We start from the raw sequence: 12431 nt of genomic DNA, 5'->3' as shown, positions 1-12431 counted from the left end.
CTCGTCTGTAAAGACAAATCCGACAATGCTCTCAATCCCTCCGCGCTATCCTGGGTACAGGTGTCCTTCTCTGCCACCGCCAAGGAACCACGGGGGAACCGCTCCACACTCTTGCCTTCCGTCCTCCCCGAGCTGCTTTTGTCTCTTTCTGTGAGCACTCGGACACTATGTTGGTATCTGAAAACTTTGCTGGTGAGAGCAGCGGCGCTCGAACCCACCGCGGCCCCTTGTTCTCGCACAGCTGACATCAACACCGAGTGTTGGGGGCCGAACTACCCACCAAACGCGCCACGTTCAGCATATTTTGTGAAGCAAGCACTGAGGAGAGCGGCAGGAAGACAAACAGCTCAAACCGAACCCTTCTGACGCTCCCCAGACCCCAGCCCACACTCTGGATTTCCGACCCTACCGGCCTGGGCCCGGCCCCAGCAGCCCCGACGGCCCCGGCCCGGCCCGGCCCTGCCGCACGGCATCTCGGGAGTTGTAGTTCCCCGCGCGCCGCGACATGGCGGCCATGCGGGCGCTGCCGGCCCTCACCGCCGCGCTGCTCCTGGCTGCCGCCGGCCAGGCCAGCAAGTACTCCCGGGAGGCCAACGAGGGGCTGGCGGCCGGCGGCGGCAAGCGGCGGGAGGCCGGGGAGTTCCGGGTGGTGAAGCTGAACCAGGTCTGGGAGAAGGCGCAGCGGGTGAGTGGCGCGGGGCGATGGCGGTGCGCGGAGGGGGCTCCCAGGTCGGGCCCGGCCGCTTCAGACACTCATTGCTCGTCAGGGAGATGGGGAGGAGCGGGGACCTGTGTGCGGGGAGACACCGGGGCTGTCTGGCCGCGGCTCGGGGCTGCGGCGGCTTTTGTTGCGTTCTCGGGCACGGCTGTTCCCCGTCACAGCTCAGGGCGGCTGGCCCTCCTCCCGGGACGGGGATGCGTGCCTGAGTCCTGCAGCTGTTTAAATCCAGCGGCTCAAGCACATGCCCAGGAAGGGGGAGAGACAGGGAAGCCCCTGGTGCCTGGAGGATCTGCGGCTGGCTCCAGAGCTCGCTGGCTGACTCTTTAGCCGTGCTGCTCAGGACTGCGGTGCTCTCGGCTGTCCGAAGGCCGTGGCCTCGGTTCCTGCCCTGCACAGGACAGAAGTTCACTGCAGGAGAAGAGGGAATCCTCCGTCCTGGCGGTTGTGTCGCCTGCATTCACATCAAGTGATGTAGACAAATGCAAGAGGACCAGCAAAAGGCTATCACCGTTCTTAGATGAAAGCCTTAATTTTGACAGCGATACTTGAGTTTCTCTCACAAAAAAAATATTTTATTAGAGTGAAAATACAATCAAATTATTTCATTACAATTTCATTACATTTACTTAGAACTAAAAAGAACAGCTCCAACAGGAGGAGAAGAATGCATTGCACATATCCCCTGAATATTGTGGATCATGGGAATTAGGGTCATGACTGGCAAAGGTTCAGTTCTTTCAGGCAAAGAAATATAGTTAATATTAACTTGGGATCTTCTGCATCCTGAATAGTCTTAGCTATTGAATTGGAAGTAAGGCACCCCTGTACGTGATCAAGCTTTTTCTTTTACTTTAGCACATACTAAGAGCCATAAATAAAGTGGTTCCTTCTAAGTGCTTTGTTCTGTAAAGCAGTTCCCCAAAAGGAGATGGTAAAGAAGACAACAGGGACACTACTTTGCTTTAGTATTAGAGGGATCAGAAGTTTTAATGTGTTCTATAAGTATTACATTTACCTGTGATTCTAACTACTCTAGATTTTAGTCATTTCAGTAAGCAAAGTACAAAATGCAGAGAAAAAAATAGTTTAAAAATCAAAATAATTATATGTGGTGGCACAAGATTAATTAATAGGACAGCCTGTGATGGAAGCATAAACAGTAATGTAGATAGTTTCCTAAATTCCTGTCAATAGGAAGTGCATTAGCTCAAAGTAATGACACTTTTCCTAGTTACTTAAAAATAACCTACTGACACACAAAGGAGCAGCTGAATCTTTTCAGTATCATTCTGGTGTTTAAAAACACTACTGAGTTCTGAGTTTGTGTTTATTAAACATGCCACTGAAAATGAGAATTTTTATAATCTGTAAGCTGGTTTTAATGATTAAAAAAACCTCCAATACATAAACTTGTCCTAGGACTGGCGAGCCCAGGTGGTCTCAAGCTAGATCTGAGCTCCCAGTAGTTGGAGAGGTTTTATCACCTCTGGGCTTCTCCTCACCTCACCTTCTGTTGATGTGCACGTAGACACAGACAAAAGTAGTTCTGAAGTATTAAGATGGTTTGTTACATTTCTTTGTTTTAAACTGAATAACTAAGGTTAAAATCTGGAAGTTCAGGATGAACTCACAGCGGTGATGCTTGCCCAGCCACCTATTAGTCATTGTTCCTGTTTTATCTGTAGCTCACAAAATTTCAAGCTGACCTAGCATTCATTTAAACTAATGTTTGGGTTTTTTCCTATCTTCAGCCTCATTGTCTTACCTTTTTTTTCTAGTGTGTCAGACAGGAATACCTCTAGGTTTTGTATGTTTTAATGCACATAAACCATATTAATACGTTATCTGAGATTTTATTTTTTTTTATTTTGATCATAGTAAAAATTGTGGCTCTTTGACCTGCAAGGCCATCATCAGTAACCTGATAGACTTAAAAACTGTACTAACCAATAAAGTTTTTCAACTGTATGGTTGGAAGATGGTCCACAAGAAAGCACATGTGGTGTCAATAGCATGTTGTTTGAGAAGAATTGCTGTGCTGTACTGGTTGTTGTATATCTGTACTGGTTCCTGAGGTAGCTCTGAATCAAAAGGGGAGTCCACAAAACTAAATACAAACCTTTCTCTGTTCTTGGTAGCTCCATCTCTCTGCTGTGAAACTGGCAGAGTTGCACAGTGATCTAAAAATACAAGAAAAGGACGAGCTAAGCTGGAAAAAACTGAAGGCTGAAGGGCTGGATGAAGATGGAGAGAAGGAAGCCAAGCTCAGACGCAACTTAAATGGTAAAGTCTGCCTTGGAAAGAAAGGGTTTAAACTTTGCATCAGACACATGAATGGTTAGACACTCGTGTTTAAACTATTAAATAACAGGTTGTCATTCTGGATAGAGTACACAACAAGTTCTGTGGAGGTCAGCAGGGGAGCTGCAGGAGCCTAACAGAGTCCTTTGGTCCCAGTAATTTCCGAAGAGGTCATTGAACCTGGGACCACTGTGTCTTGAGCTGTTAGCTTTTCCTCCATGAGCTGCAAAGTCCAGCTCTGCAAGTCACAGGTGTAGCCCATCTCTCACCTTCCATATATCCATAGCTGGTTCTCATGTTTCTGTATCTTCTATTCCCTTGCAGTCATTATGACTAAATATGGAATGAATGGGAAGAAAGACTCTCAACTAGTTGATACCAACTACATTAAAGATGGCACAGAAAGTGACACACTAGATGATCCAAGACTGGAAAAATTATGGAGCAAGGTGAGATTTTCAGGAACTGGAGTGTAGGAAATCAGTATTTCTTCACTGAACTCTTAGCTGTGTCTTCTGAGAGCACTCAGACTTGGAAATAGTTTTACTTCTCTTGGTCAAGTACTGACCAAGCTGCCTTGCTCTGTAGCTCGCATCTTCGTGCCCTGAGGGCACTCCACCTGCATTCAGACCATCCAGCTGTGGCAGGTTGTCTTGGGCAAATAAAATACCCACATTAATCTAAAGGGTGGAGCCTCGGTCCCCTGAGGTCAAAGAGAGTATTTCCTCACATTTGCCTGACCTCATGACTTCCTTAGTGTGATTGTCATACTGTGTGGTAGTATATATATGGTGTTTTTCCCAGTTTTCTTATTGTTGTATATGGATGTTTTTAAAAAGATGCATTTAAAATAGAACCATTTTGAAGACCTGCCTAGAAGTGAAATGTATTGTGGAGAAAGGTTTTAAATAAGGACTTTCTCAACCTAGTATTTAACTGAAAATTTCCAGGATTTGCATTCATGCATAAAAAGTGGAATATGTACTGTCAAGTTTAGGCAGTTAAAACTGGCAAAGTCATAATCTTCAGAAATTAAATAATTCAAATTTTAAGAAGCAGCTAGACAGGTAAACCTAAAGAATTCTCCCATGAGTCTACTGCAGTGGTAATAAAGCAGAAAAAAAAATATTCCCTGGATTTTAAAATGTTACTGTAGCTAGATACAGCTCTGGCAAAGAGCATGATGTCCTGTGCTTTGGGAAACAGTAAAATGCAATAGGAGAAATATTCTCTAAGCAATAAAAAAAAGGGATCTGCATAGGTTTCAAAAACATCCACTTTTGATCAGGCATTGCAGCAACTATGCCACCAGATTTGGTGGACAGTGCCTCAGCTGTGTGAGCAGTGATTCCTTAATAGTTAGAGAGCAAGTGCACAGCAGTGATAAAATCTTCATATGCCAGTGGAGTGAGGTGAAGTAAAGACTGTGTTTAATATCAGGCTGCATCCCTCATGCAGATGATTCCCTTACAGTTGTCTATGGAGCTCCATGGCCCTTATTTCTGTATTAATTTTTTCCCATGGAATAGAAATGCCAGACACCTTTCACTGAGTAGTCCATAGCAGGTCCAGTTTTATAAGTCTGAAGCAAACTTCTTTTGACTTGATTAAGGGCATCTTATCCATCAGCATCTAAATCCTGACCACATACAAATATTAAGAGAATTAAAAAAAAAAAAAGATCTAAAGAAATGCTGCACTTAATAATTTTCTAAATGTGCTGAGAAGTGGGAAGATGTTTTGGCAGTTGAGGGCACTTGAAAGCACTTGACCTGGAAAGCATAATAAGCTCATGTTTCTTTCAGGCCAAGACCTCTGGGAAGTTCTCTGATGAGGAGCTGGATAAGCTTTGGCGAGAATTTAAGCATCACAAAGAAAAGATTCGTGAATACAATATTCTGCTGGAGACTGTGAGCAGAACAGAAGGTGCCTGAACATTTGTCTGACAAGATCAGTACAACTCTTTTTCTCTGCCCATTGTTTCCATTGCTTCCAAATTTCTTTGAAACTCCTGACATTTCTATCAGAACCACTTGCAGATCCTGGCATTTTCAGATACTTCCTGGGTTTAGTTGCATTAGCTGCCAAAATTCTTGCCGACTAATGAAAATGTTGCCATTTTGGTTTTCTGATTCTGCCTGCATTTCATGCAGGGAAGATGCCATCAGATTAACAATGATGGCTGTTGTAGTTTACAAGAAATTATGTAGCAAACATAAATCCAATGCTGCAAAATGGGGTTCCGAGGTCTGCAGAACATGCATGTTTTATCTCACCAGCAGGGAGCACAAGAGGAGATATTTGTCTTAGCCACAAAGCCTGAAGTTTATTAGAGCATCAAGGATCTGAACCCAGCTTGCTATACTAATCCGAGCTAAAATTGTAGAGCTGAAAAATTCTAAAGCTGACAGTTTGATGTTTGCATTACACAGTCCAATCTGGAAGCTGCTGAAATTCATTTCACCATCAGATGTCTTGGTTCATGAAATGTCTAGGGAAGAACTCATTAAACGTCCTTTTCCCATTTTCTTGGGATATTGCTAACCTGGGAAAATAAGAGCATTTCCTTACTATAATTGGATGGCTAGTAGGGTTTATAAGGCATTTCTGTAACATCATCCTCCAGAGCACCAAGGAACATTGATCTGAGTACTGACCTGCAAAAGGAATTACTTCATAAAAGTCTGGTTTTGATGTGTTATTTGCACTCAAATCCCAAGAACTTAGCATCTTTTATTCACCTCAGATTTGGGGGACTTCTGGAGTTTTTGACCTATTAAGATTTGGCCCACAATCAATAACCCTTACTTGTTCTTCAACAGATATCCACAAAAATCTTATCAATCCGTCTGAGGAGAACCTGGTGAAAGAAGAAATCTTACACAACAAACACAGAGAGCTCAAGGAGAGGTTAAGAAGCATCAATCAGGGGTTTGAGCGTTTGCGTAAAGTCAGTCACCAGGGGTATGACACGACCAGTGGTATGTTACAGTGGGGTTTGTGCTTATTTGGGATTCATTTTCTTTTAAAAAATTAAAATCAGTGGGCAAGTAAAAGGGTACAGTCACAGTGTTACAGTGCTTTGTGTACCACAGTGGGCTGAAGAGGTACAGCCAGCCAGTGCTATTTAGAACCAAACCCTGGAAGCCTAATGGAAGGATACAGTCAGTGTGTTAAGAGGATAGCTCTGTCTTCCATGCCCCCATGAGAGGGGATATTGTCACAGGAGGGCAAGTAAATGAGACAACATGCAGGGCAAGCAATGCCTTTATCCAGTTCCTTGAGTTTTTTTTTTTTCTTTCAAAAACCTACTTGTTTTACCTAGTACTAGTATCTGGCTTTATCCTGTACTTGGATACTTCTCCCTTTTCATCTAAATAGATCTATTAGAAATGCAGTGTTTAATGTCTCTGTTCCTAATATCCATATATATGTGAGAAAGCATCTCTTCATCTTTCATAGAAGTTGGGCATTAAAAGCATTGTGTCCAGATTTTCATTTAGTTATATGTTTGTTTAGAATTTGAAGAACCAAGAGTGATTGATTTGTGGGACATGGCCAAATCAGCTAATTTCACTGAGAAAGAACTTGAATCTTTTCGGGTAAGCAGAATTCCAGTGACTTCTCTTGCAGAAAATTATTTTGCCACATAAAGAAACACTCAGTGTTACTCTGATTGCAGCCACTTCTGTATTATCCTCCAGATACCATTAAACAAAAGTCATGCTGCCTTTTTAATACTTCGAATGTACATGTGTGTAACTAATCATATGCTGGTTCTGTTACAATCAGCAGAATGAAAATTCTGAATCATCTCAAAACAAGTGTTGCATATTTTGAATATGAAAGACCAGGCCCTTCTTTTTTGTTGTCAATACACCAGATTTACCCCTCTTACCCAATGTCTTAATTATGTCCTTGGGAAGCACTGTAATCTGTATACCCAGCACTTTTCCTCTCATGCCTATTTCTTCTACTCTTAACTTCCCGTGTTGGAGCTGTGTTGAGCTGACACAAAACTATTGTGATAAAGAGTGCTTTTCAAGGAAATAATAGAAATTCAGTCCTATGCACTTCATGCCACTTTTATTCAATTCAAGTTGTATAGAGAAAAGATTTGATTTTTTTTTTATCTGACTCTGCCTGTTTATCAGATTTTAAAAAGATTTTTTTAAAAAATTTGTCTCTCTCCTCTCAGTCTACTGTTCTTATGCCTGAAGTTTTACATGGTGTTCACTGCTCTCATCTGGTAGCACCTCACAGCCACCCATAGTCTCCTTTGGAAGACTCTGCAGTGGGTCATTTTCAGGACCTGCTTTCAAAATCATTAGTCTGGTGGTGATGGTAATGGATTGTCCAGACATTCTTAAGAAGCAGGGAACTGAACAAACTTTCTGTGCCTGACTTAGTTAAAGTTTATCATTAGGAGTGTCTTGGCAAGAGAAAGGGAGGCTTGGAAGGAAGCTCCTCTGAAGTTGTGTGTATTTGTTATCTTAGGAGGAGCTGAAACATTTTGAAGCAAAAATTGAAAAGCACCATCATTACCAGAAACAATTAGAGATTTCACAGCAGAAACTGAAGCACGTAGAGGGAACTGGAGACAAGGATCATCTGAACAGAAACAGAGAGAAATATGCCATGCTGCAAGAAAAGACAAAAGAACTAGGATATAAGGTCTGTATAAATCCAGTGTTACATAGATGTTGAAAGTTAACTCAGTAGCAGAGGGGAAGTAGATTATCCAGTGCTGATTTTTCATGCAAGCTGAATGGCTTCCAGAAGGGGTGTTCAAGGCACATCTGTTCTCCATGTTTAGTACAGCATACACATAATTGTGCAAAATTCTAAAAGGCCTGAAATCTTCCTGTTTTCTACTCTTTCTGTTGTTACAAATACTCTTAGCAAAATCTGAATATATTACTATATTGACAATTTATTGTTATCCTGAAATTTGTTTCATATGTTTTGTTTTCCTGGTAGGTAAAGAAGCACTTGCAAGATTTATCCAGCAGAATCTCTCAAGGTCTTCAACACAATGAACTATAAAAATTTGTTCTGCTTCATCTGAGCAGTCTATTAGCAATTAACATGGATTTTTGAACAGGACTTACCAAGGAATCCTTCTGAAATAGTAAGGATTGAACAGATGTGTTCTGTAAGAATTTGTCTACTTAATTACCAATTTTTATTTGCACTACAAAATTAAATGATTAGATTAAAAATTTAGGTTGCACATCTTGGATCGTATAAATCTTACATCTGAATCAAGTAGCAGCCTTTGAAATAATCAGTTTTGTCAAAAGGAAAAAATATGTGAACTCTTCAAAGGATTCCTGCTAGTAAAAAATGACTAATCTTATAGTCAGATAAGGTATTCTGATCAATGAAAGCAAACACTGAGGTACAGGAAGATTAAACAGAAGCCAGAAAAGTCTTTATTTCAATGCTTGGCCTGTTACATTTCCTACTTAAGGTAACAAAAATATTTTTACTGACTTGGAGCAGTGGCTCAGAGCTGCCCTGCTGCACTGTGTATGAATCTTTCATGTGAGAGGGGGAGGAAGAGTAAGGAGGGAACAAGTACTGAGGTCAATTTGTACAGTTTAGTTATTGACTATCACACGTGTGTACGATTATTGTGTTCATGGTTGCTTTGGTTTTGCTACACTTGGTCATTAAAAAAATCAAAACAAAGTACTTCTGAGGTGTTTTTTTTATACCTTCCCTTTCATATAGCGAGAAGTAAGCAGACCTGGTTTTTGAGCATGTTGCTAATTCTTGTGATGTTCATTCACACATCAGTTTTTAAGAGAGGAGGGGTAGCTTTGCACCACAAGGATGTGTTTCTGCATTCTGAATAGGCCAAAGGATTTCTAAAGCATCTTATCTCTGAGCATATATTCCAGCACAGTGTCCAGTAAAGATTATTATCACTTCCCTTTTCAAGACCAGATTTTTCTGGTCAGAGCTTTGGTAGACATCAGACACCTGGGTTGAAATTGTCCATAATAACAATGCTGACCCTTTATTTCAAATTAAACTGTTCCAGGAACAAGGCCAAGACCAAGGTCCAGTGTGGGTGAATGATTACTGCTGCTAGGTTGAGGATCTCTATCACTCACAGATGGCAGTGCTGAGGTATGCTGGATCAGGCAGGTGTCCTCAAGCCTTGCTTTCCCTGCCTGTTGCATGAGAAATGCTGAAGAGACCCATTCAGTCAGAACAGGCCACCCGTCCTGGGTCATCAGGAATTAAAAGTAACGTGATTCTTTACTTAAAAACTGTATCTTCATGTGTAAGTGATCTGAACCAAAACTGTGGTAGCAGTCTTGAGATTTTATTTGAAGCCAGAATCTTTTTTTTTTTCTTTTTTTACTTTTTAAATTTAATGTTAGCTGAGAGTTATTTATATTCCAGAGAATCACTGTCCATCATAATAACAGGCCACCACTAATATTAGCAGTCTCCTCAGAGACAGTTCTCTTCATGTAGTTTATGGTATACCTTTGGTTGGCAAGCTAAAAAAAGTAAATCAAAAAATAGCTACAAGCCATTTAGGAGAAAACTGCTTTGTTTTTTTGTTTTTTTTTATTTTTAATGTTGCATGCTATTTTACACACTATTTCTTCCGCAGACTATGGCTTTAAGGGCTGTTCAGCTTATGTATCAGAGCAGTAGCTGTATTATCTCATGAGTCTGTCTTAATCAATTCCCTGTGATTGCAGAATAGTAATGTATTCTACATTATGTTAGAAAGCAAAGGCTTCACTCTGTCCTTCAGTTTCCCCTCCGACAGGGGTGAGAACTCAGTCTGTGAGCCACAGGTCAGACAGGTGTCTAGTGTGGGTGTGGAGGGTCCCATGTTGAGATGGGCTGGACTGGCATCACCACCAGTCCCTTATTAGAAAACTCTTTGTGCCTTCTTTCAGTGTACTTCTTTCTGACTTGGACTCCTTCCCTTACAGGCAGCTTCACACAGCACTGACTCCTCTCCTCTCTGCAAGTTGCCTTCTGTATAACCGGCTAAGCCTTAACCTGTCCCTTTCCCAGCTGCCTAGCCCTGTCTGTCCCTTACACAGCATCTTACCTTTATCTGTCCCTTGCACAGCCACATGTCCCTTCCTCCTTACAGCACAGCCAGCAGACTCTCAGTCTCTAACTCAAACTGCAGCTGTAACTAGTAGCCAGCTAACCTACTCTTTTTGTAACACCCAAAACTCATTGGGCAGGTACATCTGTTCCCACTCCTCAGCAATTAGTACAGCTGTAATTCAGCGGGAGAGATTCCCTTCTGTACTATCCTGCCAATCTTCCTACAGTTCCACAGCAGTGGTCCCTGGGTGAAGAATTTGGACATGTGCAATAGATGCATCAGCAGAGGAGAGGAGCTACACAGAGCACTGAGCCACTGCTGCTGAGCAGTCCTGGCTGGGTTGTAGGGAATGGAGCAGTTTCATGGAGCACATTCAGATCCTGCTGCTGAGGGGGACGTGCTGCCCACAGGAAAGCAGCATATCTCAGGCTGCAATGAAGGCAGGCACAGCAGCTGTGTGCTCCACACAAGAGGGCACAGCACAAAGCTGCGTTTCTTCTTCAGTGTGTACCTGAAGTAGAAAATGCTTATCCAAGAATTTCTGAAGAAGCAGAAGGTGCTGGATTCATGGAATGAATAACCAAGGTCTGATGAGTTACTGAAAAATAGCAGAGGTGCTTCAGCAGAGGCTTTAAAGTGGCCATGGCTGAACCAGGCAGTGGCTGTACTGTGTCTTTACCTACTGCATCATGACAGTAATTGGGCTCAAAGGCCAGGTGGGCTCAAGCAGAGAGGAATGCTTGGCAACTGCTGCAGAGCACAAGAGGCTAATAAAATACTTGTATGTCACAGTAATTTAAAACTGGGAACAAGTCACAGCTCATCAGAGGCAAAGGTTGGAGACTGGGGTCAGCACAGTCACCTCAGTTCAGTTAGTGAACAGAGCTGTTAATGAGTCATAGGGCCCAAAGACTGGGCCCACAAACCTAGAGAACAAAAATGAAAAGGCTGTTGCTGCCCCTGCACCCAACTTCCCCCTGAAATTGTCTGTGGCTGAGTTAGTCTACAACAGCATAAGGGAAAAACATGAGCAATAGTCTCTGTTCCTGTCAAAGCTCCTCAGGGCTTTCCCTCCTTTTTTAAGATTTGGGACAGGCTAGGGAGGTATAAAGTCTGATTCCACTCTAGTTTCTATGGTGTGCACCTCACATGCATCAATATATGCCCAATTCAGTTCATTGTTGCAGTTTTAATCCTCCAAAGATTGTTCATATGGTCAAAATAACAAGAGTGGATAATGTTTGAGACATTAAAGGTTAAAAACTAACTTGAGTCACCACTCCTGTGTTTCTGTAAATAGCAACAAAAATTCAAAGACAAGAAAAAAGGTATAAAAGAGATATACCTACAGTTCTGTACCCTGTGAGAGGTGAATAATGGAGTTCATAGGTTGCATTGAAGAGGCATCTGGAAAGAACTAACACTTTTATACAGTGGTTCAATCTTCCTTAATAGGTGTTCTATCTGATCCTTTTATAATTTTTCAAATTATCAAGTTTTTAACCTACTCTGAGAAACAATTTGAAATACAAAAGTATGAGCCAAAGGAAAGGAGAAAATAACTGCATTTCTCAGGAAAAGAAATCAGAACATTTCATATTTTATAGTTGGTCAAATTCTGCCCTGGCAAGAACCTCAATGTAAGTAAACATGTCAGTGACTTCATGTAGGACAGATTTTATTTGTTAAAAAGGGGGGTGGAAGGTGAGGGAAATAAATACATAAGGCATTAAATGCAACAAAAATAACCAAGTCTTTCTTTAAAAAAGTACATCCTACATGTTGGTACAGCAGCTAAGATGGCATCATTCTACCAAGACAGATAAGGAACAGCACTGTAGCATATTTATTGCTGCAATCATTTCCCCTCTCTCCTCCCATGGGATCCTAATAAATGATAGATCTGGCAGTAGCAGGAGTATTTAAATTCACCAAGTAGAGATAATTTATATTTTGTCAGGTGAAGTGCCATCTGCCTTTTCAGATCCTGTTTCTGCAGGTAGGGATCCTTGTGCTCAGAAGCTGGTGGGAGCAGGATCCTTGGCTGGGCTCTCCTGCTTGCTGTGTGTCCAGTTCTCCCTGTGAGGCTCCCTCAAGCCAGGGTTAATGCAGATTAAGGTAAAAAGCAAGAGACAGAGAAATCACCTTAGCTTCCAGAACATGCTGCTTCAACAGCTGGTCTTGACTGAGCATTTACCAGTAAGTAGTACACAGAAAGTTCTAAAATACTTTTTTTTTTCATTTTATAGCATTTAATGATAATAGAAAAAATAAAGTAAATTAAATCAATAAATAGAATGGATTATTGTTTTCAAT

At 41.8% G+C, this 12431-nt stretch overlaps 1 protein-coding gene across 1 annotated transcript; it reads left to right on the top strand.

Annotated features, from left to right (window-relative positions):
* The first annotated feature begins 505 nt into the window (after window positions 1–505).
* On the top strand, window positions 506–8710 carry LRPAP1 (LDL receptor related protein associated protein 1). Its single transcript, XM_062493349.1, has 8 exons — window positions 506–685; window positions 2860–3004; window positions 3347–3471; window positions 4828–4948; window positions 5845–6003; window positions 6542–6624; window positions 7520–7696; window positions 8003–8710. Exons 1-8 carry the CDS (start codon window positions 506–508, stop codon window positions 8066–8068), a joined length of 1056 nt encoding a protein of 351 aa, XP_062349333.1. The 3' UTR covers window positions 8069–8710.
* The last annotated feature ends 3721 nt before the right edge of the window (window positions 8711–12431 follow it).

This window comes from Cinclus cinclus, chromosome 5, assembly GCF_963662255.1.
Source record: "Cinclus cinclus chromosome 5, bCinCin1.1, whole genome shotgun sequence".
Lineage (NCBI taxonomy): Eukaryota > Metazoa > Chordata > Aves > Passeriformes > Cinclidae > Cinclus > Cinclus cinclus.
This window is presented reverse-complemented; position numbering and strand designations above follow the sequence as displayed.

Coding starts and splice junctions, on each gene's coding strand:
- LRPAP1 (XM_062493349.1), top strand. CDS start 506: ATGGCGGCCATGCGGGCGCTGCCGGCCCTCACCGCCGCGCTGCTCCTG. Junction 686..2,859: donor TCTGGGAGAAGGCGCAGCGG/GTGAGTGGCGCG, acceptor TGTTCTTGGTAG/CTCCATCTCTCTGCTGTGAA. Junction 6,004..6,541: donor GGGGTATGACACGACCAGTG/GTATGTTACAGT, acceptor ATGTTTGTTTAG/AATTTGAAGAACCAAGAGTG.